Source organism: Apus apus, chromosome 2, assembly GCF_020740795.1.
Source record: "Apus apus isolate bApuApu2 chromosome 2, bApuApu2.pri.cur, whole genome shotgun sequence".
NCBI lineage: Eukaryota > Metazoa > Chordata > Aves > Apodiformes > Apodidae > Apus > Apus apus.
In genome coordinates this window covers 49378409-49406398 of record NC_067283.1, presented here as the reverse complement: position 1 = coordinate 49406398, position 27990 = coordinate 49378409, and the positions used below count along the sequence as shown (strand labels likewise).

Sequence of the window (27990 nt, the reverse complement as noted above, 5' to 3'; positions counted from 1 at the left end):
ACAGACACCATCCATTGTACATGTCATGAGGTCAGGCTTTCCTGGTTATAAACCAATCAATTTTGGTAATAAAGTTTCTCAGATTTTCTCCCAGCCAATTAAAACCTCATGCCTCCAAACAGCAGTTATTGTCTTGCATCCCTCCCTTAGCACTCGGGGTCAGCAGACCATAGTCTGATTATGACCAAAAATGCATTTGCCTTTGAATTTACTGACCAACTCATAGTTTTTAATCACCCATCTCATTTTTTTTTTTTTTTTGTCATTCCCAGCATTTATTCCACACTGCAACCACACTTGGCTGAGAAGCTATAGAGTCACCTCACAGCATCTGCCCCTGCAGCCAAAGGACATCACCCCATCTCCCTCTGAGGGTCACACCCAAGCCATCCTCACCAGCTCTGCCTACTCACATACGTGAAGCGCAACCAAGCTGTCTCCTGGTTGTGCTCAGCAGGCACCTTCCTACACTTCCTTGCACTGTTCCAGGTGGTTCAGGGACTCAACAAAACAGATTTGCAGATCAAATGCTGACCCTGGTTGCTTACCCCCTAGAGGTTACACCAGAGGAGATCTCCCCCACAGCCACACACTGACTTGAACATCTCAGCAAATCTTGATGTCAGTGTGGAGAATGGAATTTCAGCACGAATTCTGCTAAGTTGCAGACCTCAGTATGCAGTGCTTCATTCTTTGTGCTGCAATCCTATTTCCATGCTTCCACAACTTGGCACCAAATACACAGCACAACAGGAACCCGTGGAATGCTTCATTTATTGAAAAACCCTGTAACTTAGAACTATGAAACTATGCTTCTGGGAAAGAACACAGTAGGTCACACACCCTTGGGCTCCTAACACCACCAAGCACAGGGTGGCTATGACAGTAAGCTTGCGTGTGGCACCTCAGTAATTTCTGTAGTTCTGCCTCTCGGGTTTGGAAAGAGATTGATGCTTTGCTGCTGTTGCTCACATTTGCAGAACATGGCCTGAGCTGGCAATCAAACATAAGGTTTTCTGATTAGATCTTTAACTATATTTACAAAATCTCATCTTTTACAGATTTGCAGAGACTGCTGAAAAAAAATATTAAAAAAACCCCAACACATCAAACAAAGAACCACCACAATGAAATCCAGATTGCAAGGAAGTGTCCCTGTCACAGAGCCTACATAAGGCTAAAAAACACTCAAGACACAGGAACAAACTTATTTCAGAGGGAAAAAATATCCCACCAGTAAGTGACAGGCAGAGAATAAATTCTACTTACAGTGTACTGTAGCATGCAAGCCAAATTAAGTAACTTTTTATTGCTTCCAGAGGTATCATTTAGCCTAAACATCAAACATCTGCTGGCATTCAACTGAGAAATAGGAACTTACAGCCCAGAAGATATTTCTACTATTTCTAAGGCTGAAATGATCCTGTACCCATGCAAGTGAGCTACTGAACAATTTTTGTGAACAGCCTGCATCAGGTATGATGCCAGTGCCCTCTGCTGTGCAATAGTAAAAATTCGTTATCAACTTTCTTTTAAAAGGAGGTTCAGCTGTTCTCCAAATAACATCATTCCCTAGCAATATAGCAAATCAAGGATTTCTATCTTCAGGTAAATGTTAAAGAAAAACAATCCTGACAGACATTCAGTATTACTCTAAAGAGAAGATCTAAGTATTCACTTAGAAAATATTCTGTGAGGCTACCATGTGAGGCTGCACACTGCAAAATAATCTAAAATATTAAATGAATGAAATTAACACATATCTTGGTTTTTCAACAAGTGAAACAGAGACATCTTTTTTAAATAGGAAATAAATTTTTAAATCCCTTTTCAGACTCAATAATTATCTCCAGATTCAGGAAATTCAACTGTAAAATCAACAGCTGGGCTTACTGATTGTGGCTCCTTCAAATGCTGGTATAGACTAGTAAAATCTTGAATTATATCTTTATTATCATCACCAGTTCATTTATAATTCCTTCCTCTTCCATTGTGCTTTTCTTTTACTTCATATATTCTGTTCACTGTACCACAGGTTTCAGTACCTCTACTTGTGGTTGCTCTGCCAGAGATCTATCAAGTAGCAATGTTCACTGAAGCATTAGGGAAGTAAACTGCCAAAAGCAAACGGGAACTTGAGAAAGATGTTTGAATTACCAGTAAAACTGGTTGTGCCACCTGTATTTCAGGTTGCCTTGCATTTTCCAGTCTTAGACTTTCTTTTTCTTCTGATACTTTACAACTATTTTAAGTATCAAGACAGAAAGCCTAGCATCTTCTTTAGGTTCAAATGCCTTATCAAGTTTTAACAAATTATTTGATACTTTAAAGGAATATTTTTCTCTTATTAAATCAATTTTTACTCAATTGTTTTCTCAAGAAACTCCAGCCCACTCATGCGCTGCAAGAAAAACATCTAGTTTAGTAAAAAATAATTGTGTCAGCCTTGAAATTCCTCTCAGACATCTGTTACTTTGACCACATTATAAAAACTCAGGACGAACTGAATTCAACAAGTCTGTTTCAACCATGCATAGATTATTTTTTTTTTTAAGATGCTGCCTGTCCTGCGTACTCCCTGGCCCCATCTTCCAGAGAAAAAGCAAACCAGGAATAGAGGAGAAAGAGAAGTAGAAGGACACACAGCAGCAGTGAGAGGAATGGGTCGAAGTCAGGCTTTTGGGAGTGGGAAGGTTTAGAGGAAGAAGGAAGTCCAGAGTTGTAGGGCAGATACCAAGACAGATGGGAAGGACTATAATTATCAACCTGGGACTGAACGAGAGAAATATTATGACAGAAATGCAAAGTGTAAAGGAGGAGAAAAGCCAAGTCAGACAGAAAAAACACAGCACATGCATGTAAATAAATGTGACAAAGAGGGGAGGGAAGGGAATGAATTAAGGCTTTAAAGACTTATTTCTGACTTTTCTTAAAAACACTCAACTTTACTGCTCTTCTAGTACAAAACAGTGTTGCACTTCTGATGCAAACTATTGATGAAATACACACCAATATCAGTTTAGAGGTTTTCATTGGTTTAAGGTCAATGTCACCTGAGTCCTAAGCTGTTATTCCCAGTGACTACATCTTGTTCATGTGATAAATAGGTTTATACAGATAAATATTACTCTCTGAAAACAGGAATGATAGAACTGGTCCTCTAATTCTGTTTTGTCTCAAGTACTTCCATGTAAGTGTTCAAGAAAGCAAATACAGTCATATGAATCTCTAACTATGTATTTTTATTCAAAAGAGGATCAAATACTGCAAATAACAATCACTACACAACTACAACTCTTTCATAACACCTAGAAATAAATATGTATTATTAATTTTCACCTTCCAAAACTTATCCTGAGGAATAAATCAGCAAGAGCTGATTTCTAAAGTACCTGCTGAAAAAAATTAGCTTCAAAACTAAGTGAGAATGGAGTGAATCTTGCAAACAAAGGAGAAGATCAGCCTCTAGTGGTCACACGGGTGAAAATCAGAGAATAAATGCTATTATTCCTGTCTCAGCTCCCGGGTTCAGTATTAAAGGAAATTTCAGTGGCAAAGGGCAGATAATGTATTTTTTCTGGTCATAGCACCTGCAAATTTAATCATAGAATCACAGAACTATTCAGGTTGGAAAAGACCCTTGGGATCACCAAGTCCAACCATCATCCCTCCTCTACAAAGTTCTTCCCTAAACCACATCCACCAACACCACATCTAAACAACCCTCAAACACATCCAGGGATGGTGACTCAACCACCTCCCTGGGCAGCCTATTCTAATGTCTCACCACTCTCTCTGTGAAAATTTTTTCCTAATGTCCAGTCTAAACCTCCCCTGTTGCAGCTTGAAGCCATTCCCTCTTGTTCTGTTGCTAAATACCTGTGAAAAGACCAGCACCAACCTCTCTACAATGACCTTTCAGGTAGTTGTAGAGACTGATGAGGTCTCCCCTCAGCCTCCTCTTTCTCAAACTAAACATTCCCAGCTCCTTCACACGTTCTTCATAAGATTTTTTTCTGTAGGCTCTTCACCAGCTTCATTGCCCTCCTCTGTCCTCACTCAAGCACCTCAATATCTCTCTTAAACTGAGGTGTCTAAAACTGGACACAATACTCCAGGTGTGGCCTCACCAGTGCTGAGGACAGGGGGACAATCACCTCTCTACTTCTGCTGGCCACACTATTTCTAACACAAGCCAGGATGCCATTGGCTTTCTTGGCCACCTGGGCACACTGCTGGTTCATATTCAGCTGCTTGTCAATTAGAACCTCCAGGTCCTTTTCTGCCAGACAGCTTTCCAGCCACATCTGCAAACTTACTGATAATACACTCTATGTCCTTATCAAGATCATCAGTAAAGATGTTAAACAGAAATGGTCCCAACACTGAGCCCTGAGGAACACCACTTGTGACCATCCACCAGCTGTTTAATTATGTTAAATAAAAGGACACTCAAACCTATGCACTATGTGCTACAATGAAATGTGAGAAAAATAGTCCCCTTTCTAGTGGAGTGCCATTAGAAATGGTTTCTGCTCTGTTGCATGGTGTGTACGGCTATCATTAATTAATGACAAAGGACTTTATCTTAGAGTAGGCCAGTGTTACACCTAGAAATACGGCAACTAAATGGAGGGTCAGGCACCTCTGCCTCAAGGCAAAGCAGCCTCAACCCCTGCATATCTGAATAGCTCAACTAAAGGAAATCTTAAACCGATTATTTTTCCAGTAACAAGTGATTTCACAAGTTTTGAAATAGCAGACAAGGAAAGAGAGGGTTGTGGGAATAGAAAGAGCGGAGGAGGGTGAAAAACTACACGTCATTTTCAGTAGTAGAGACAACCTGTCATCTGTGCTCTTCTATCATTAAGCCAATGATTAAATCATAACTTAAAATTTAAAAAAAGAACAGAACTAGATCTGCACGCAGACAGTATTGCTCTGAAAAAAGTTCTTCTGCCACTGCCAAAGCCAGCAAGAAAATGTAATTGTAAAAAAGTATTACTTTTATTATAGTTGAAAAGTTCCCCCAAAGGATAAACAAGGCAACACTTCCCATCACTACAGACTGTCACCAACAGGAGAAAACATCAAAGAAGTGTGAACAGAACAGCAGAAAATTATAATTCAACACCTTTTTTATGCGTTTTTCAGCATTTTACACCAGTTCCAAATGTTAGTCCCCAAATATATCACAAAACGTCAGCTTCCTGTTCGGGGCTTTCCAATCCTACAACTCATAGGGCTCTAAGACTTCAAAACATGCAGGCTTTCCCTATTTTAGGACAAAAAAGGATGACCATCCTCAGGTCTTCAATAAGAACAGCTAAGTAAATATACCACATGGGGTCTACATCTGTCCATCTCTATCTCACTTTCTCTCCCTGGGAAGTTTTACCTCCCCTATGCAGGCAGACTGCTACCATTAATCCAGGTGACCAGCTGGAACAAAGGAGCTTCAGAGATCTAGTGGACATTACTAACTCCAGAGAATTTAAGTACTATGCCCATGCCTCTTGCAGGGCATGGCATCCCAACCCAGTCTTGCCCAGTTTTTTCTTTTTAGAGATCACCTCTAATCCACACCATGAAAATTACCTAGAATTTTACACTGCCCTTCCATTGCATTATTTCCTTCCGACTTCACCTCTCTTCCAGGCTCTGTGATAAAGGATGAATTATTATCACACAGCAATCTAAGAATTTCTTACACTAAAGAATTTCTTTGTAATGTGTAATCTAAATCTACCCTCTTCCAGCTTAAAACCATTGCCCCTCATCCTATCACTACATGTTCTGATAAGAAGTCCCTCACCAGCTTTCCTGTAGGCCCCCTGGAAATACGGGAACGCTGCTAGGAGGTCTCCTCACTCTTCTCCAGGCTGAATAGCCCCATCTCAGCCTGTCCTCATAGAAGAGGTACTCCAGCCCTCGGATCATCTTCGTGGCCCTCCCCTGGCCTTGCTCCAAGAGCTTTATGTCCTTCCTGTGTTGGGAGCTCCAGAACTGGATACAGCACTCCAGCTGGGGTCTCACAAGTGCAGAGTAGAGGGGCAGAATCACCTCTCTTGACCTGCTGGCCACACTTCTTTTGATGCAGCCCAGGACATGACTGGCTTTCTGGGCTACAAGTGCACATGCCTGACTCACGTTGAGCTTTCCATCAATAAATACCCCCAGGTCCTTCTCCTCAAGGCTGTTCTCAATCTATTCTCTGCCTGACCTGTATTTGTGCTTGGGATTGTCCCAACCCAGGTGCAGGACCTTGCACTTAGCCTTGTTGAACTTTATGAGGTGGGCATGGGCCCATTTCTCAAGCCTGTCAAGGTTCCTCTGAATGGTATGCCTTTCCTCCAGCAGGTCAACCTCACCACACAGCTTGGTGTTGTCATCAAACTTGGTAAGGGTGCACTCAATCCCACTGGCCATGTCGCTGACAAAGATGTTAAACAGCACCGGACTCAGCACCAAACCCTGAGGAACACTACTCATCACCTGTCTCCATCTGGACATCAAACCATTGATCACTACTCTCTGAGAGAGACCATCCAACCAATTCCTTACCCACTGAGTGGTCCATCCATGAAATCCATATCCTTCCAATTTTGAGACCAGGATGTCATGCGGGACAGTGTCAAATGCTTTGCACAAGTCCAGGTAGATAACATCCATTATCCCTTATCCACCAATGCCGTGACCCCATCATAAAAGGCCACCAAATTTGTCAGGTATGATTTGCCCTTGGTGAAGCCATGTTGGTTGCCAACAACCAACTCCACATTTTCCAGGTGCCTTAGAAAGGCCTTCAGGAGGATCTGTTCCATGATCTTGCCAGGCACAGAGGTGAGACTGACTGGTCTATAGTTCCCTGGGTCTTCTTTTCTTCCATTTTTATAAAATGGGGGTTACATTTCCTGTTTTCCAGTCAGAGGGAACCTGAGGGGAGTGGAAAATCAAAACCAAAGAGTACGGAAAGAAATGGAGAAAAGCCAGAGGAGATAAGGAGTCAAAAAGGAAAGTGAGATAGCACAGCAATGAGACTGCAATAGAACACAGAGGGAGCCTCTGAGCTACCATGGCTCAGGGAAGAAGCCCAGAAACAGTCTAAAGTCAGAGCTAGCAAAACACAGAAAGGTGTGGTGCACTAACCTTGGCTGCAGCCACACACCCACCCAGCTGCTCACCCACTCCCCTCCTCAACAAAACAAGAGGAGGAAAAGGATGAAAAAGCTTGTGTGTCAAGATAAGGACAGGGAGACTGCTCACCATTTTAGCATCATGGGCAAAACAGGCTTGACATGGTGGAAGTCAATTTAATTTATTGCTGATTAAAGTAGATCTGGGAAGTGAAAATCAAACATTGAAACAACACCTTCTCCCTCCCTCCCTTTTCCAGAGCTTAACTTTTAATCCTTCATTCCCAAATACTGGGGCAGGGGTGAGGACACAGATGGGGCATGGCATGAAAATGAGGGGGGGAGATAGAGCAGCTTCCAAGTGAGCATGAGGAAATTACACACACCAGAGCTCTACTAGTCAGGTTGAAGAATACAGCAATTAAAGGAGCATCTTTCCTTAGGCAGAAAGTTCAAGGGGAAAAATCTTCCCTTAATCTTTAAATGGGCAACACCATCCCTAGTCTTAGGCTAATGAACTATTCAAAGAGACAATGAGAAGCACCACAGAAAAAACCATGAGGAAAGTAAGTTTTGGGGGTTTCTTATCTTCAGAATGCTACTTGGATATTGTGCTGTGAAACAAGGGATTTTTGAAGAATAAGATCAAAAGATTAAAAAAAGTAGCTGCTCATCTGGGACATGAAAAAGAGAAAAGATCAAGCTGAAGATATCTCAGAAGTTCCTCAGGTCTACATTCTGCCTCAGGCATTCTTTAGTTACTCTCAATTATTTTTGAAGTCTCTTTTCAGAGATCTCTGTAAGACACATCCTCCAAACTATTCTGGTGCTGCTCCTCCTCACATCAGAATGTATTTGCAATGTGTAAAAAAATCAGTTATGCTACCATTTAAGTCATTATCCATCTAATTATTTGTCTCCCCTCAGACTTCTCTAAGCAACCTTGTGGTTTTTTTCTTTTCCATATAGTCCTCATGTGTTTTGTTTCCTGGATCCAACGTGGACAAACTCACTCTATAAACCTTTTCATAAAGGATCAAGCTCCTCTTTAAGCTAGTAACAAATTTTGTCCCCATCATTCCAATTAAAAATCTTTTCCATAAACTGATTGCCATCACTGCCTTTGAGCTTACATAAGGTTTCCTCCCACTTGATATTTCCACAGCCTTCAGCCTGGCTGCCTAAACAAGCCAATCTTTTTAAGTTAACCCTTGTAAGATATCTCCCTTATCATTGCACAAGCCTCAGCCTCTGCACTCATCCTGCAATCAGTCAGTCCACAAGTCTCTGCATCCATAACTAAAATTACACAGTGTTCTAGATGGTGTTTCAGAAATGCGGAAAATGGCCTGAACAGTTCAGCTGCTCTGAAAACGTTTCCTAACCTAGCTTAACACTTGGCATTTTTGTGGCTACATTGCACAATCTCTCATCTTTTCCCACAGATTAGATATTTGCCTACAGAAGAAATTCTTGTCAATGACCCTAAATGAACACCACTGCACTTTGTATCACTGGTTAGAATCATGTTTCTACTTCTCTAATCCAAAAGGCCATCTAGCTTGTGAATTACACGGTGATTCTTTCATTGATGCCTCCCAAATTTATTTCATCAGCATACATCCACTCTCTCATGTCCTCTCTTATGTCACCATCACTAACATTTGGAAAGTCATGCCCATGTCTGCCTTTTGAAGATCATCCCACCATTCTCAAATTACCTTTTAATTGTCACCTGTTATCTGACAGTTCCTCACTACTTTGTATCTCCTGTACTAACCCACATTTTATTTTGCTACACTAATACTTCCCAGTGTAGGATGGTAGAATTATGAAATTACCGCTTTCCAAGGTGACTTTTTGCACTCAAAGAAACCATTTGTATTTTATTGAAGAGAAGTAAAACAACAAAAAAATACCCAAACACAACCTAGGAAGCTCTACACAGTGCAAACTTAAGAAAAACTGTTCTAGGATGAGATTTTGCTTGCTTGTTTTTTCCAACTTTTTAACCTATTTAAGTTCCTCTAGAATTCGGTCAGATCTGCCGCTAAACAAACATATTCACTACAACTTCTCAATCGCAATTAGTGACATTTAAATAATTATAATGAAAATACACAGGATATCAGTTTCTTAAGTTGTGTCTATTGCCTGCCTTGATTATGGGACTTAAGTTTACTCAAATGCAAGAAAACTTTAGAAGCTTCACATACAATGAGATTTACAATACTAAACCATTTGAACAGCTCAGAAATTTCAGGACTGATTTTATCATTACCAATGAACTGACAGGGATAAGTATTGGTTGGGATTTCCCTGGCAAAAGCAATTTTAAAAGGGAGGGTGGAGGGAGAAAGGAATTCAGGCTATTTAATTTGCAGTTTGCTCAGAAAATAATTCAATAGGGTGGAGCATATCTTAGATCTCCTAACTGGATCATCTTTTGTTGTATTCATCAGCATTTTAATAAATCTCCTCAAGACTGACTTATCTGAAAATCTCTTTGCCCATAATGAACTTCACACAGGTCATCACAACCATCTGGAGAGGTCTTGTGATTTCTTTAACTGGATGTATGTTGCCATGTCCTTTTACAAATGATATAATAAACTTCTGAATCCATGTCTGGACTTTGTTTCTTTTTGACATTACCTTTGTAGTGAGGCAAAGCTTTTTCATGTGGCTGTGAAAAAACAAAAAGGATTCTTGCATTTCACATACAGAAAGAGAGCAAGAAGTCCAGGAGCAATTTGATGGCTAGACATGGTTTTATTCTCCCCCTCAGAGAGAATGTTTAATCAGTTCAAGAAATTAGCATCCTGACTACCAACACTAGCAGAATGAAGACAGCACTTGAAGACAGCCTCCTATTTGGCTGGGTTTCTTCTTGTGCCACACAGCCAAAACATGGGAAGAGAAAGCTCAGATTCTTCAGAGCATCATAGATCAGTTTGCCTGCAGTTTATGAAAGCACTGAAGACTAATGATGGAGCGAGAAGCAGCAGATGGGGTGAAGGCAGCCAGGCTAACTGCAGTCCAGGTGAAGAGCATAGCCCATTTGCAAGGCTGGAGATCACCAGGCAGGTTCCACAACAGGTCCTGCTGCCTTCCCCAGCTCTCTAAGGAAGGTCAGATTCCTTCTCAGCTGTGAGAAAAGTTGTATGTGCAGTGTCACCTGTACTCTTAGCTCAAAGCAAAACTTCCATACAAGAGTAGAATAGCACTCCTCACAGTTTACTATTGACATTTTTATTATTTGTACATTGCCTTATCATACTGTTAGCAGCATAACCTGCCTCCCACTGGGACTCTTGCTATGGTGCTCCTTTCACAGCTCGCTTTCCCATATTTCTTTTTAGCTCCCATTATGCCTTCCACATTTTTTCTCCATTGATTCGATCCCAGTTCCCATTCCCTCATACACTTTTCTCCCCATTCCTTCATGGAAGGCTACCATAATTAAATAGTAAACAGCAGTGCAGTTACTATTGACAACTGTTGTGACAGAGGCAAGGGGTGGAATGTGCTGGTTTGGTTCTGGTATGGTTTTGGTAGCAGGGGAGGGTCCTCAGGAATGGCTTCTGTGGGAGCTGAGAGTCTTCAGCATGTAGGAAACTTAGAGAAAGCTGCAGATACCCAAAAGTGATCCATCTGAATTAGAGAACAATTGTTTTAAATGTGACTTCCTTGATTCTTCCATATGCCACAATCTCTGTAGGCACAGTCCTGCTACAGCTTTAGCAAACCCATCATTGCCTGTGTTTGTCTTTGCCAGTTACTTTTCCTCCTCCTATTACAGTGACCCCTATCTCTGTTCTCATTCACCACAAGCTGGAGGCTGTACATCCAGCCCATTTGTCTCGAAGCCAGGGCCTGCATTTTCTTTTAGCTTTGGCCTTGAGAGCACAAAGTCCTCTCTCTTCTCGTTTCAGCATGTGAGTGTCCAGCCTCAGAAGCTGGGACAGCAATGGTCTTCTATCACACATGAACCGAGAACAGATTCATAGACAAGAAAAAACCCCATTGAGGATTCAAAGCTTCTTCAAATCACTAGTTTTACTCTCATGCTTACAATCCTAAAATGGAGAGTTCCTCCATTTCCGTCTATTTACTTACGACTCCTGAAAGATAAAACAGATTGATACAGCAGTAATTTTTCCTCACTCATCAGTAATGAAAACAACTATTAGAACCCAGAAAACCTCCTTCCAAAACCATAAGGGAAGTGGGTAACATTGAGCCCTGTGCCACAGAGCTAAGCAGAATGCTCTAACCACACAGCAAGCTGCAACTTGCACCAGCTGTGTTTTAAACCCACCATGTCTGTAACTGTGGCTACTGTACTATATTCAGTGTGTATTTGTCAGGCCAACAGCAAAGCAATGAATCACATTAAGATATGAAGCATACAATTTTACCTAAGGAGAAAGAAAATTGCATACTAACCTAGAATAAACAATAAATCAAGATACTGATTGCAGTGTATGTATGCATGCTGTTTCCAGAGGGAAAAAATACACATTATTCAATAACATAAACGTATGCAACAATTTGGATAGATTGTGCTCTGTTTCCCAACACAGTTTTTAGGCAAGATTAGAACTCCAATTTGTTTGATTAAGTCAGGATAACAGATTCTGCATCCCCTACTCACAGAAGAAAGGACTTCAAGCAACAAAAACACATGGCCTTACAAGTAAGCACCATAGAGTCCTACCTGAGATTCATTGTGCTCATCAGTCCACATTATAACTAGAAGACTACAGTGACTTTACAGGTCTGCCACACATCCATTAGACAATACCTATCCATCCAAGATACCATTAAAATTTAGATTTTTTTCATTATGGCATGCCACACAAAACTATGTGTGGAAACCTCAAGCAGTTATTGCTTCCAATTAACCCTAACTTCTGCTAAAGCAGTCACACAGGGTTAACAGGATTTAGCATTTTAAAAAACAAAAAAAAAGCTATTCCCTTGTAGAAAATGGCCGGAAGACCAAGTAAGAGAAGTGACTGATTATAGCATGTACTACAACAGATGCACTCACCCACTTTCAGTGTACCACCACACAAAAATACTCACAATAAATCCAAGTTTTTTATAGTCTCGAGTATACATAGATTTGCGTTTCTCAATACTGCCACTGCTGTTGTTAGGTTCTGATTCTGCATCAAATGCAATTCTTCGGAGTTCAAATATGATATCCCGTTGAGCCTGTGTTAAAACAGGGTTAAAAAAATGGGTTACAATAACTTCTCACTTTAATAGCCAATACTATAAAAGCTGTTTCAAAACACTACATTCTCTCTACTGCCCAACCGTTCTTTGTCTAAATTCCCTACTTCATACTCAGAGAAACAGTCAGCAAGAATGACTTTGTGGTTCCTGTTTTCCAAAGTCCATGTTTCCAGGGTTCACATGCAGATGCTTAAGTGTTGACTTCCAGAGGCTGAACCCATGTTAGCAAGGCCACTTAATTTTAACCACAGGCAGGAAAGCACACAAGCCAAGAAATCACACACATCTCAAATTAAGCTGGTACTTAAGCACTCTGCTGGCTGAAATTAAAATGGCTCAGCACTCTGCATTCCTGTTGGTAATGTCCATTTCTGCTAGCACAGCAACAGGCAAGACAGGAATCAATGCAGTCATACATCACTAGAACAAATCTCAAGATAGTGATAACCACCCTATCATCAAAACTAACACTGCATTCATTACAATCTCTGGAGACAGGCAATAGTTAACTGTGTGCACATTTGTAAGAGCCAAACTTTCCTGCCTCAAACTTAAGAAACAAGAAGGGTAAAACCCTACAGCATGATGTTATTTATGTTTACAACCATCTCAGTCTTTCACCTCCTCTTCTCAAAATAATCAGCAAGTCTTAACACAACTTGCTCTTAAAAATGAAATTAGGTTCTTCCTTGTACATGTCCTAAAAAAAGGCCACAAAAATAAAGCAGCAAAACATATCTATATGGCTCACTGACTCAATATTAAACTCCCAGTAACAAAAATGGATTTTATTGTAACACAAATTATCTACAACTCCAGCATGGCAGATAGTTTTCATTTAAACATTTATTTTAGCTCTACAGAAGTACTTTTAGGAAGGACCATGTATCTCTGTTGCTTCTGAAAAGTACACAGAATTAAAATGCTAGAGTTTTAGCTCAGGATGACACTAAGTTCAGTTCATGGAACTACATGCTGAAGAGAAAGGTCTGGCCACTTTGTTGTACTTTCACACATGGAATGCGATAGCTAGTACATCTTCTAACAATGAGAAACCAATGTAACTTCAAAGAGAGACTGAATGAATTGTGCAAACAGTCCTAGCAGTGTCTTTTCCTCCATAAGAAGCTTTAGGCACAGCAGTGACCAGTTGTCCTCTTCCTGTTCTGACCATATTACGCCAGATGCTTACCTGATCCTGTGGATCCATTTTTGTCATCATTCTGTCTTCCAGAAGGTTAAAGGTAAGCACTTGAAGAACATAAAGCTGATGTGCCATTTCATTATTGATGGCCCTCTGTGCCCTGATAACATGCTGCAAAGAAACAGGAACTCCAGTGAATGCCATCTTACCAGAAAATTACATTAGGTGCACTCAGGTGTTTCCATTTCTCTAAGTATTTATTTGCTGTGCAATAGTGTTTGTGTATTCCAGAAAAAAAAGAAAATCAAATCAGGACTAATGCTACTGATTTAGGTACCATATAAGCAACTTTAAGAGACTGGCCTTTACACTAACAATGCACCAAAGCTTTCTCCTTCCCGCCACTAGATAGAGCCTGTGCATATATTGAGAAGTGGCATTAAAAAAAAGATAATTAAAAAAAAATCAGAACTGAGAAGTCACTTAAAAAAAATTTAACTCCTTACCAAAAGCATTAGAGTTCTGTATAAAAACAAAAGAGGGCATATTAAGAAAATAAGAGAGTAGCTGCCTGAGCAAGGAAGTATTCAGGCTGCAAACATAACCAGTGAATACAGTGATATAACAGGTCTACTGCTGCAGGAGTCAACATCACACCACAATCCTTACCAGAAAACTCTGTTCTGTATGAGGAAGACTGCTTAGAAATACATTAACATACAATGCCCCAAACACACAGAATTATCTCATTCAGAAAGCAGATACCAAGCTGATCAACAATTTAAAGATACTTGGTGTGCCAAAAAACACCAAGTGGTTTTATATGGGAAACAGACCCAAGCCACTAAACACAGCAAAGCACCATTAAGGAAAGAGTCATCAAGGAGATGGCTACAGAAACTGATATTGTACAGTTCCAGGGAATAAAAGAATCTCTCTACCAAAAGGCACTAGTGCATTTTACAACAATAAATGAAAAACTAGGAATATTATCCATATATTTATACTAAATTTCTTATGAACACAAGCAGTGTGAAACTATTCTGAAACAAATTCTGCTGGGGTTTTTTTGTGCAAGTGGTGACAAATTGTGCACAACTTTGCATCAAGACAGAATAATCTGCAGAACCAAAAACAAATGGGCATTCAGTATTATATGTTTGTGAATAAACCGTAATTTCTATGACTGGAAAAATACCATCCAACAACCAGACTTTAAACTCATATTACAGGCTTCAAAACATATCAAAATACAAGTGCAATTAAAATCCATTAAGATAAAGCCTATGAACACCAAAACTGGAGTCACCTTTCCTCTCTGCTAGTGAAAAATAACTTTGAAAAGTATATACTTACAGTTAAGATGATGGAGCGAAGCTGCTTTTGTGCCAAAATATTTGCCATTTCCTGATTTAGTTAAAAAAAAAAAAATTAGGCAGAAGCAGGTGTTTCAGTGTCATACCGAGAACACCTAACTTAAAAGGTTTTAGTCTTAAGTTTCTGCAGTGTTCCTTATAAATGAAACAAAGCAGCGTATCAGCTATAGGATTGTAGGCATTATTTTGAGGATCACAAACTCAGACTACTGTGAGAAAAGGGGCAAAGAAAGCAAAGAGTTTGTCACAAGCTGTCGACTTTGGAGACTCAAAACCAACATTGAAAGACCTCAGAAATGATCTCTGTGAGTTAACCAGAGTATTTACACATACTTGTTCAAGCAGAACCTTCCCCCACCACCCCCAAGAACACAGAGGGAGGCATGGAATGGAAGCCAGCCAAGACTTTCAAACAAGACATCAAACAACATGCTTATTTACATTAATACTTGGACTGTTTTAAAGTCAAGTGCTCTAACTTTCACTCAATAAATCAGCCTACAATTCAGTATGTTTCATCTTTTGCTATGATCAGAATGATAGCACATTCTCCTCTGCATTTCAGCAGCAATGTTCACATTGGTTCACTATTTTGTCTTAAAATAACTTCAGTCACTATCAAGGAGAATGTGCTTTTAGTGTCACTCTTAAGCAGCTGATCTGGCTGTCCAAGCTGCAAACAGTCCTAAAATTAAAAGATGGGAGTATCTTATACTTATCAATCATGAAAGCCTAAGCTTATCCATACCTACAAATGCATACCCCATTTTTAAGTTCCACAAGTTTTTCCATTCATATGGAAATAAATGTGTGTTTATGTGGACATATGCTAGTATAGGCAATGCATATGACTTATAGCAATTACCATCATACAATTATTTTTAAATTCTTGTTTTCAAAATGTATTCTTTATGGATGTGGATAACATATTGCACACTGCTATTTAGTTTATATGTACACAAAGGGGCAATGTTTGGAATTCGTAAATCATTGAGTAGAAATTGAGCTCACGTTATCAGAACCTTACATAATACAGCACAACAAATCACACCAACACTGACACACACTTAACGACACTCAGGATGAACTGTGATTCTGTACAGTCGGTACTGCATCAAAAATATTGCTGGTAGAGTGCATAGTGGCTACTTTCATGTAACAAATGAGCAGCTAGAAAACAGGAAAATTGAGAATACTACATAAAACGTAAGAAGAACTAGATTGCAGAAACAACATAAATAAAGCAAGTGTTAGGGTGAGAACTTGGTTGAAAAAAGAAAGCCATTCTAATTTCAAGACAGGAGGCAGTCATGGATGATGATTGTTCTCTTTATACTAGGCAAAGCATGCTGTAACAGAACGTGGAAATGATAAGGAAGGAAGAAGGGATCAAAGACAAGAAATTCAGCTTTAGTTTTTAAGCCTCTTCTGGCTGGGCAGGTTTCAACTGCACATAACAGCAAAGGGATGAATGATGCAGATGCTTCCATCTCTTTCTGAAATGCACAACTGAGCTGCAGGGGGAGTGCCAGGCACATGATATACTGCCTCTTACAGGGAACAGACTGCACGGTTTTGTCAAAGTGTATCTACTTCTAAAAGATAGACAGTTACAGAATATGAAGGAGTCTTTTCTGTATTCATGGAAAAAAAACAACAACAACAACAACAACAAAAAACACATACAAAAAATTATTCTACTTTTTGGAGAGGAAAATCAAATTGTCACCTCTTTCTTTTACCTCTAATTTAAAAAGCCGTTACACTGGGTTTTGGCAGTGGACCAAAACCTGAAAGGGTTACGGTGGCTACAAAAATAATTACTGCATCAAAATAAAGTGTCTCCAAGAAGGCTACATGGCTATTAGCAGCTGATGAGCTGCCTCTTCTAAAATACATAGTGGTAGCATATGAGAACAAGAATTACTTGACAAAATTTGCTCTCTCATTTCCCATTTCATGTCTCTGCAAAAATGCAGACAATTGCCAAAAAAAGTATTTCAAACATTCATGGTATCATTTTGTTGCTCAAACTCTCAGCTCTTTCTGATAAATACTTCTTAAAGTAAAAAAAACAACTTAGGTTTATCTGTATGATTTGATACTTGACAGTGCCAGAGCAAAGCAATCAGGGAGTCCTCATTAAAAAAGAAAAACCTTGACCCTCTTGCCATTTTGCATTACAGAAATAGGAGAAAAAAAAAAAAAAAAAAAAAAGAAAAAAAAAAAAGAGGGGAAAGAATTCAGGTATCAGCACCAGTCCTTTCCTTAATTGCAGTGCAGTCATCCACATCACTCTGGTCCCTGCAAGACAGCAGCAGAGAGGGTACCAAAGCTCCTAGAATCACATGGGGTTTGGTGCAATTTCTCACTCCTAACAAAATTAGTGGTGAGTGCTGAACCTTAACTTTTGAGTACCCACTGTCAGATAATTACTTGAGACTGAATCACCTCAGGTTTTTTTATCTTAAAAAGACAGGATTCAGTAAATTAGATCAGTTACCCCTATCTTGAAGCTAATGGACACCTACCTTCTGCATTGTATAGTTTCCTAATAAACAAGAGATAAAAAAGAGATATCTAACAGATTCTGACTACTTAGTATAGGTTATTAAAGGGTGAAGGAAATTTTCTGCAAGCATCAGAGCTATTAGCCTTTAAACCAAATCAGATGATATTCTGATGATCATAAAATCCATGAGTTACACTTTTTGTCACAGCAGCAGGTACTACAGGTGAAGCCCGCATGGTCTATTGCCAGCCTCACTAGATGGTTGCACTGTTGGTGAAATACAGTTTTAGCTGCTGGGAATACCCTGTGGTACTGTCATCTTCAGGAACACATGTCCACTGGATAATATTCAAGTCCTACCTAGATCAGACATTGTCTCTTCAAATATGACCATAGCATACTTTTCAAAGAAACATAAACAGTAGCAACTATTTACAAATATAAAAAAAGGCAAAATACTTGGTTTTCTTAAAGGGTCTATCATAGATTTATGCCAAAATTGAAAACAAGTTTTTATTCCCATTTTTGTTCATTACATGCTTTCTTCCCTAAATAACTGAAGACTGTATTGGAAGAAGAAGGAAAAAAAGGAATGAGAAAATAAGGCACTTCTTTTTCTTTTCCCCCCAATTAAATCATGGTTTTACTTTCTCCTGACTGTAGTTTTTTAAATGTTTATTTTTGTATATAAAGCAAAAGAAAAAAAGCTTTGATGTTTCTTTAAACAATCTCCAGCATTTAAAACTGTAGATAAATCTAAGGGAAGTCCTTGTCAGAAGTGATCAGCAGCTCTCAATGAACTTTTTCTGGACACTAATGGTATGTCACCACGAGAATCATCATCAGTGTTCTTGGTGACAGAAATGTTAAATAAATACATGCTAAATCTGTTTTGACACAGACTAATGACTTCATAAACATGGATAAAATGTCTCTATTTCATAACACATAACATTCCATCCTCATTTAACAGCAACTAACAATCTTGAAATATTTCCTTTTCAGACTTTTAATCTCTGGCACTAAAGTTAACTATAAAAAGTACACTGTAGAAGTCATGAAACAGAGGCAAGATATTTTTGTTTTCAAAAAAGGAATGCACTTTTTATTAAAAAAATCCAGAGGGGGGGAAACAGTGTCCCAAAAAGTAGTCTGCTTTTACAAGCTGTGATGGCAAGAGTTCAGTACAATAAATACTACAGCCAGCCACAGTCAATATGGTTCATGTGAGGTTACAAGGAACTACAAAAGCACAGAAGAATGCTTAATCCCTACTAATATTGATGCAAGATGGAGGCAGCTTCATTAAAATGAATGCTATGCCAGCATGAAATAACAGAATAAGCTTCAGTTTGAATCACCTGCAGGGAAAGTGTGACTGGGACAAGAACAGATATGACTATGACACACTTTACCTACAGATATGTAGGTACACAAGACCAAACAACTTACCTGCCTCTTGTCATCCGGTGCTTTAAGGAAAAGTGCATTTATTACTGCAATGGTGTATGTCTGGATTTCTTGATCTGTCCTGTTTGGAACAAAGTTATAGACGTGAGAAAAGACCATGAACACACAAAAGCTGTAGAAACTGATCTTACAGTTGCATTACTGCAGGTAGAAGTCAAGGAACTGTTCGCACTTAATGTTAACCATGTAAAGTTAGGTAATCAGTAAAAGTAGGGTATGACCAGGATATCTCTCTTATTAAGAGAAACAAGATGTTCCAGAGGGAGACTCAGCATTCAAGAAAGGTGGAATGAATCCCACCCTTGAAGTCCCATTGATCCTTCACTGATCATAGCAAGAGCCCAGATAATCAGCTTCTGACAGAACAGAAGCTAGAGGTAGAAGAGCAAGCTTGCTTAAAGGGTTCTGGAGATGAACCTGCTGGTATCAAAAGCTTTTTGGTGAGAGAAAAATGTCCCAGCTGGGAGGCTGGCAGAACTATACACTAAACACAATACATTACCGTATACTACAAGAGGCAATTTCCATCTATTTCACTACCACACATTACTGTTTAAGAAAAAGCCTCTTCCTTTTCAAATATACCTTCAGCAAAAGTTGATCAGCTTTTGTCTTACACACTTCCCAGAGGCTGGCAAGTAAAACAACCATTGGTATGCTAATGGTGTTAAGTATTTTATTACTACAGGGTGCTCTTCTTTTCCCGGTTCCAACTACACAGAGGCAGCTTAGCATGGGAAAACAAACACACAAAAAAACCTTGAAAAAAATAATCAATAATCAAACAACTCCAGAAAGCTGATTAGCAGTCATCCAGCAACTTAAGAGTGGATTCAGGAGTCATCCGGGTGGTTGCTGGTCTTCATATCATTCTCTCACTCTTCTTCTAACTGCTGTGCTCATCTGGCAGAAAAAAAAAAAAAAATTCCACCATATCAGGTGGCAGTTGAAGACACTCACCCCTGCAGATGTGGGATTAGCTGCCCAATTGTGATCTCCTGCGCTACCTTCTGGTACAGGTCGTGGCTATTGAGCACCATCGATTCCAGGATTGCTAGTGACCGTTGCAAGATGGAGATGTCCGAGGCAAATTTGTTTACATAGCTTGCTATCTACAAATTCAAACATTTAGAGTTTACATCTTGCCATGAAAATGGAGAAAAGAAAGAAAGAAAAGTGAGGACGTGGCTTAGAAAGGCATCAGAATAAAAGTAGTCTTGTCCACATGCCAGGTATCACTGAACATCTGAAAGCAATCAACCAGGCACTGTGGATACCCTCAAAGGACACAGTGGCACAGATTCTCCATTCAGTACAAATCACCATAGATTTATGTCAATATTCATAGCCTCAAAATATATACTTCAGCATTACACTATGAACACGATAAATCAACCCTAAAGAACTAGAACGGCTATATTTTTTGTGAGGAAAACTTTGGAAAGGACAAGAAGAATACTTCTCATTCTCTCCAGCATAAATCTGTGCAGCCAGTTTTATCTAAACAAATATCTAGGCTCAAGGCAACTGTTGCAAAAGAGACGTTTACATCTAGCTCTCTGACAAAATATGCTTCCCCTCCTTGCTGTTACCAGCAATTCTAAGTTACAAACTAAAATTCTTGATGATCATTTATCAGCACAACCAGTTCCATAACTCTGTCTAGAGTCCAGTCTTGCTAAGTGTTCATGCACTAATAACCTTCACTTTTACTGCAAGCTGCCACAAACAAATGGCATGCTAATCACAACCAGGCTGATCTCTGCTTTTTCGCAGTGTGGCAAGGACATGCTGCACAGCTGTGTTGGCTCTGAAGATGTGAGTGTGCAGCAAGATTTGGTAAAGAGTATTCTTCCACATGCTGCCCAGTCTATGGGCAGCCTTCCACCCAGCTTCCCAGAAAGAAGCTTGTCTTCTGCTGATACAGGAAGCAAGAGCGGCCTGGATTTTCCTTGAATGTACTGATACCAGCACAGTCGAGCTGCACAGACAGAAGGAATGTTGTGAGACCACAGTTATTTGCTCTTTACAGCCAAGTAACAAACTACAGTGGCCCTGTCTGAAGTTTGATGTATTCCTTCCAGAAAACTTCAAGTCCACACACTTCATGAGTACTCATGCTACAAGCCACTAATGGGATTATACTGTTTCTGATTGCTTAGACCTTGGCATTATTTTCCCTTTGGAGGAAAAAAGGCATGCCCTATGCTTGGAAAAGCTGCCTCACTGCCTCTAAGTTAAAATTACAGATAAATATTGACATGCAGACAACATTGTTCTGCACTTGTGACATTCTGGGTAATAATAAAGGAGCAAAACATCCTTTCTGCAACTTTGGAGACAACAAGGAAAGAGGGACTTTTTTTTTTTCTTTGAATCTATTGCAGCACTGTCATTTGCTCTGCTACTTACTACAATAGGAACATGCTATGATGAATAGAACTCTATTTAGGATACACACATTGCCTTTACAGGAACAAAACGAACCATCCCATGTATGCAGAGAGAACAGGAGGAGAGAAACAACTCAATTAGCCTTTTCCTACTATGGACTTTCAATATTTGCTGCCTGTAAGTCCTGAGCCCAAGTAATATTTATGTATGATGCACATTGTGCTGTTCAGAGTAACAAGCTACATCTCAGAAGCCCTGTACTATCCTACCTCTCTCAATGGTAATCCAGATGATTTTTGATGCATTGCAGCCAGAACTGTCAGACATCCAGAAGGCCCACAATACAGACAGTGTATGCACAGAGCAACTCTTCACTGCTCACACAGTAAGTCAAATGCACTCTGGATGCCTCACAATCATCAGGCATCCATGGATCAGTTGTGCAGGAAGAATACAATATGTCCAGACTGTGTCCCAGCTTGTCAGACTACTGTCACCATCCTCTTTAGAAGCCCTGACAAATATGAATTATTCTTGGTGCAGCAGCTCCTTCCCATGGCATTTCAAGTGGCAGTGCAAATGCTTCACTGGGATCTACTCATATCAGGGGCTGCAGAAATCTAACAGTATGGACAACTGAAACTTCAGCCTAGGACAGGCTGCTTTAGACATATTTATTCTTCTGATCCTGGACCACAACATCTTTTAATCCTAAACACAAACCCTAGGTATGAAGCTGGCTTGAATGTTCAAAAAGCTATGACATACCATGCTGAACAAAAATGCAAAACATCTGCCAGGTAACTTGCATGTCAGGCTATGTATAGTCATAACCACCAAGCTGAAGCATGAAGTCTGGCCAGAAATAACAGGCTTGTCTACCCTGCTAAATAAGGCATGCCAGTTCCAGTGGGAACAAAATTGGATTAAAAATAAATTCTATGACCATACTTGAAGTTCTGGATGTGAGGAAAAAGAAAAGACAATAATCAATTGGTGTTCAAATTTGTGTTATTTCCTGTTCTCTGCTTATTGATCACCACACAGAGAGAGGGCTTTCAACATTAAAAAATAACTCTGCATTCATTTATCAAAAATTCTGATGATAAAAGTAATGAAGGCTCACAGAAATACCACCTCTCCTCCAGAAATAAGCAACTTCATCACTTTGCACTTTCACATGAATACCTGTCACATAGGAGTGTGTCATTAAGGATAAAACTATGTGATCAGCAAAATACCCATAACCTTAATATCTTCATAGTCCTATCAGGACATATATAGCTATACAAAAAAGAAGTGGCTGGGTGCTTAACTTTCAATCAATTTCAAGGGAAATTACGAATCAGAATGCCTTTACAAGTTTAGCCCCAGTGCTCTGCTGAAAAAGGAGGTAAACAGGTAGAGTGAGGGTAGATAAGAAACGTATAGAAAACTAAACATCATCTGAGTTCTCTTTCCTTTTCAGCATCACTTAGAGGACAGGAGAGAAATCAAAAGTTAAAAAACCAAAAATTAAATTAAAAAAATAAACCCTGCAACTAACAAAAAGCACACAGGGAAAGAACCATGAAGGAAAACAGATCTGCTGAACACTGATATATTTATTTGCCTGGATCATTTTGGTGTCAGAAATGTACATAAAAAATCTGACCATTTTGTGCTCTGTTAAGTCCTAAATGCATAGTAAAATTGTTAAGCGTGCATCTTATTTTCCAGTACGGGTTGCTCTTGACTACAGAAAACCCAACTGAGAGTTGTGAGAGACAGAAATACTTTGCCTACTGCCAGCCCCTTTTCCTGCACAGTACATTTTAGAAGGCAGAGTAAACAGTTCATCAAGGTTAAGACTCTGCATCACAGTTATGAAACACCAATTAAAAATATATCTTAAAATTATTGATACAACTACCTCAACCAACACTACAAGGTTTATTTCTCCTCTTGCAGCAACTAAAGATGGGAGTAGCAAATTTGTATAGTGTATTTTGATAAGCAATTAATAAGACATTTTCTGAAGAACTGGGCATCCAAATGCTTTAAGCAACTACAGAAGCTGCAAAAACATTTTATTGTCATAAGCAAGACAAAGGTCTTGCGAGAATCTTGCATATCATAAGGAAGTTTTTTCAAATGATGCTATTTTCCCTTAAGATAAGGAACAAAGCTCTCCTTGAAAGTGTCAATTCTTATTTGCAGCAGTTGGAATAGCAGTCTTTATGTACCCAAAGGATGCATCCAACACCAAGTATTTAGTCATTAGAAGCAGTTAGAGGTTCCCCTTGAGGACTCCTCCAGCTTCCACATTTTAAGTTAGAAAACTAGTCAAGAAAACTGTTCCAATTAATTCCTCCCCGTTTCAGTTTGGCTTCCATTTTACACGTGAGACAGCTTCAAAGGGCAGAAGCACTTGACAGCAAAGTTCCCCCTCAGCTAGCAGAAACTTATCAGCTCCTTTATCCATCCTCTCAGCCGCTTGAGCAAACCCATCAGCAACCTCAAGTGGCCTGTCAAAAGCCAAGGTCAGAGAAGCAAGTGAGAATAAAGCTGCAGATGGCTGCCAGACAGACATGGTCCAAAAAGTGTTCCTTTAGATTTGCCCCTTGCCCACAGAGCCTCATTGAGGGCTCTGCTGCTCTGGCTCCCAACTGTGTGGCAGGTCAGGACACATTTGTGCCCATTTCCTCTATTTTTGTCATTCTTTGTCCTTCTGTTGCTCTTCTAACTCATCTGTTCTTCTCCTTAGTCCCTTTCTTCTCCATCAGTTTCTCTTTTGGTTTTTATTTGCCAGTTTTGGTTTTCATAGGTGCTTTGTGAGAATGCTTTTGTTTGGGTCTTTTGTTTTGCTTTTTAAATCGGATCACTGTCCAGGGAAACCTATGGAAGTGCCAGACACAAAAGATGAGCCATTAATAGGGCTGCACACAACACCTTCTCTTGTAGTCACCCGCAGGGCAGAAGGGTTAAGACAAAGGCAGGAATTTTGAGTCACTAACAAAGTAAATTGACTTAAACTCATTTTATCAAGTTGCTTCATACACTTCTTGGTAGGCTCCCCTAGGAAATGAGGTGTTCTGGGCTTGACCTTGTATTTAACGAAGTCAGTGAAAAACCAGTTGTATTATTTTCTTCGCCATGAAAAGAGAACAATCATCATCATAATCTAACAAGACTGCAAGATTTTGCTAGACTGGCAAAAAAAAAAAAAGTGTAAAAACCAGATAGACTATACTAATTTTTCTTACAAGTAGCATCCATCAACTTTAATGACCAAAACTGAGTTTTAATATCTAATGCTCTTTTCACAATTGATTCTTCTTTCACTTTCGGCAACTAAAGAATATTTGTACTTTCCTCTGGTGGTAACAATTTTCTAACCAAATTTAAATGAAAAGCCTTTGCTCTGATACACTCTGTTAAAATGAAAAGATCTTTGCCACAGATTATATTCGCTCCATTACTGCTTCTGATACCCAAGTTAGTGAAATAACTCAGAAACACACTGCAACTGAAGTTCTGAGCTCTATCTGGCTTGAAGTTCTTGTTCCTTGTAAAGAGGTCTGGGTTGTTTTTTATCCCCCACAATAAAATGAAAAGGGTTAAATTAGTAAAAAACCTTTTTTTCTGAAATCTGTTCAATCTCTGTACTTAAAGGGTACTGCTGTGTTTCTGCTGCTTTTGAGTATCTCCTACATGTAAGAAAATAAAATAATGTTGCAAATTATGGAAAGGTCTGTTTCAAAACCACAGAACTCAGCTGCAAGATTCAGGTAGACAGAGTTCAACTTTATAAACTCAGTAGACATCAGCTCAATTTCAATTTTTAATCAAGCTCATTTCTCTTCCTCCCATACCCCTAGAGGAAACATTTCAGTGCTGGTTTTGTTTGAAGAAATGTGGTATTACTCACTTTAATTTTAATTAAATCAAAATACTAATTTTTGGTTTAACTGCGAAGTATCTGCACAAGGAGGTCACTCTGTAATTGAGCAAGCAGTTTCTTGTGTAATAAGCCTAATACAGTGTTGACCCCATTTCACTCCCATTGATTTCAGCAGAAGTTCGGCCAGACCCTGCAAAAACAGATTTATATTTTGAAATAGCACTTTCTTTCCATTTCCATGTACTTTTTCACCAATGACCTAAGTAATGCACCTGGAAAAATAAAACTGTGACTCACCTCCAAAATTTAAAACTGTAGACGAAAACTGATATAGAACAGATTAATCAGCATTGATTACAAATTTACCTTTTTAATGAATGCCACAGAGAATGTATCCCACGATACAATCCCATGATCCATCAGCTCAACAAATGCAGTCAGTGTAAAGGACAACATATCTCCAAAGCTGCAAGAGACAGGAGTCATGACAACATTTACCATTGATGAAGCAGGGCAATGACCAAGGGAATAAAGCAGCAGGAAGCTTTCAGAAAAGCAGGGAAATGAAGCCAATTACAGACTAAGAGGTAGCAGAAAAGAGCAAGAGAGGCCGTGCAACAGATAGTCTCCAAAACAATTTAGCATGGACATCAAGAATAATCACCTGGAAGAAAGCAATTTTGTAAGAAACTAACCCCCAGGAGAACCCTATCTACAACGCTCAAGGAAATCAGACAGTACAAAATAACCTTCTTTTATAAATTCAGAGTTTTAAACCTAACAGAAGAAGAGAAGCGAGCTCTTTCTTAGAAACTTAGGGAAATGCTTCTAACTGCCTGTCATACAGAAGGACCACATTTTGGTACCTCTGTCTCAAGCAGATTGGTAGACAGTGGATTGTTTTGTTCCTTCTCTTACAAGGAAGCAAATACATTTTAAGAACACGCCAGAAGAGATTTTCTATTGAGCAGAAATTTTCCAACAGTTTATGCCTCAATTTCTTTCTTTGAACCTAAAGATGCATCTCCTTTTGTTTATCTATGGGCAAACATGCCAAGTTAAATGCAAAGTTCCCACGGTTGACCTAAGCATGCAGCTCAAATTATTTAGGGTTTGCAGGCCACTATACGGCATTTTATACCTGTATATTTATACCTGTAACTTTGAGAGTGAATGCATCTTTTTATGAACAAAACATAAAAGACTTGCTACAACCTGACTAGCTGCACTAGCAGAAATCAGCTGTAATGATTTCTATTAAGTCTTCAGTGAGGTTAACTACTCAAAACAAGCAGCAAAACAAGAGCCTGAAATGAAGCAGGGTGTTATTACCTTTAAGGGCATTGCCAGACTGCCTGCAAGGTACTCTGCCACTAAGCCATTAACAAGCATAAGCATACAATCAGTCTAAACAGCCTGAATAGTCCCAGTGACTTTAACGCAACAGGACACCTCATAAAAAGATAAAATGAAAAAATTCTGTCAGATTGGAACTGCAATGGTCAGTATGTTGAAAATTGGAGTCTAATACTATAGCCATAATTAAGCAATGTAATCCTTACTGTGTGATTTGCTCCTCTGTTATCCTGCACCAATTCAACATAAATAAGTGAACATCCACTCAGATGGAAGATGTGCACTGCAGTGTAGAGGAATAAGGCAGAAAATCAGGTTCAATCTAACAACTCCAATAGCCAGTTTACTGGATTTGCTATCATCTGCCTTTTAGGGAATTCCGAGAGCGAGATGCAGCCCTTTGTGGACCCTTAATTTAAGACAGGAGCTCTTGTTCATCAAAACTCCACACCCTCCACTAAAAACAAATTTCTTGACATTTTATTAGTAAAACAAAACAAACTCAAATCATACCTTCCTCTTCCACAGTAAGTAAGGTGTCCCCCCCAGTGGGTTTGTTTGTTTATGACACAAAAAAAACCAAACCCAAACCTTACATCAAACAGGAGAAATAACAGTGTATTTAAAAAGTAGTTGTAATTACTGCTGCAGAACTGTAATTCTGCAACAAATACTTCATTCAGCAAATACATGATCTGGAAGTTTCTGGTTTTGTTTTGGGGAGCAGGGGGGTAGGTTTTTTTCCTTGGTTTTGGTTGTTTGTATTTTCTTTAATACTGCAACGCTTTTAAGAATTAAATTAGATTTAAAATGTCATCATCAGCATTCCAAATAATCAAGGATTTCATAATAAGATGACAATAAGACTTTGCAGGAAATGTAATGAGCTCCAGTCCTGTCATTCTCCCCAGTCCATTCCTTTTGCATAAAATGGATATTTACAAATCCACAAATAAACCAGCATGCCTAGGAAAGGCTTCCTTCTAAAAACTCGTACCAAATTCTCATGCATCTTCATGACAGAATACTTCCACATATATATGGAATTCTGATATTTTAAGAAGCTAGACTAAATTAGATCTCATTGAAAAGAAAAAAAAAATCTACAAAAAGATAGGCCATAAAAGTTGAGAAGCAGACAAAAGTATCTCTCCCAGCATTAAACTAAGCAGAAAATTTATCTCGTCTAGTTTTTCTCATGTATTGTTTAAAAATTTAGTCAATTAACCTGTATTTAGTACATGAATACTCTTCTCTAAATTAATTGCATATTAAAACTAATCCCCATTAACAATGGGCACAGTTTAGAGGATTACTTAAACTGTGTTAAACCTGCATAGAGCCATTCACCTTCAGAACAGCAGCAGCTGGACTTCAGGATACAACTACTGATTAATCCTGCAACTTAATCCAGCCTCTGCCACATAACTGGGTTTATGGAGATGAAAATACTGGTATTAATGTATAAACCT

The 27990-nt window shown here is 39.1% G+C and overlaps 1 protein-coding gene across 4 annotated transcripts in view; it reads right to left on the bottom strand.

Moving 5' to 3' along the window:
* ELMO1 (engulfment and cell motility 1) overlaps positions 1 to 27990 on the bottom strand; it is a 310135-nt gene that overhangs the window by 178171 nt on the left and 103974 nt on the right. For all 4 annotated transcript variants that reach the window (XM_051610348.1, XM_051610346.1, XM_051610349.1 and 1 more), the window contains 6 exons: positions 25529 to 25628; positions 19846 to 19997; positions 18868 to 18946; positions 14884 to 14934; positions 13576 to 13698; positions 12228 to 12359 (listed from right to left, as the gene is read on the bottom strand). In XM_051610348.1, the coding sequence (XP_051466308.1) occupies positions 12228 to 12359; positions 13576 to 13698; positions 14884 to 14934; positions 18868 to 18946; positions 19846 to 19997; positions 25529 to 25628 (637 nt within the window). The remainder of the gene's footprint in view (positions 1 to 12227; positions 12360 to 13575; positions 13699 to 14883; positions 14935 to 18867; positions 18947 to 19845; positions 19998 to 25528; positions 25629 to 27990) is intronic.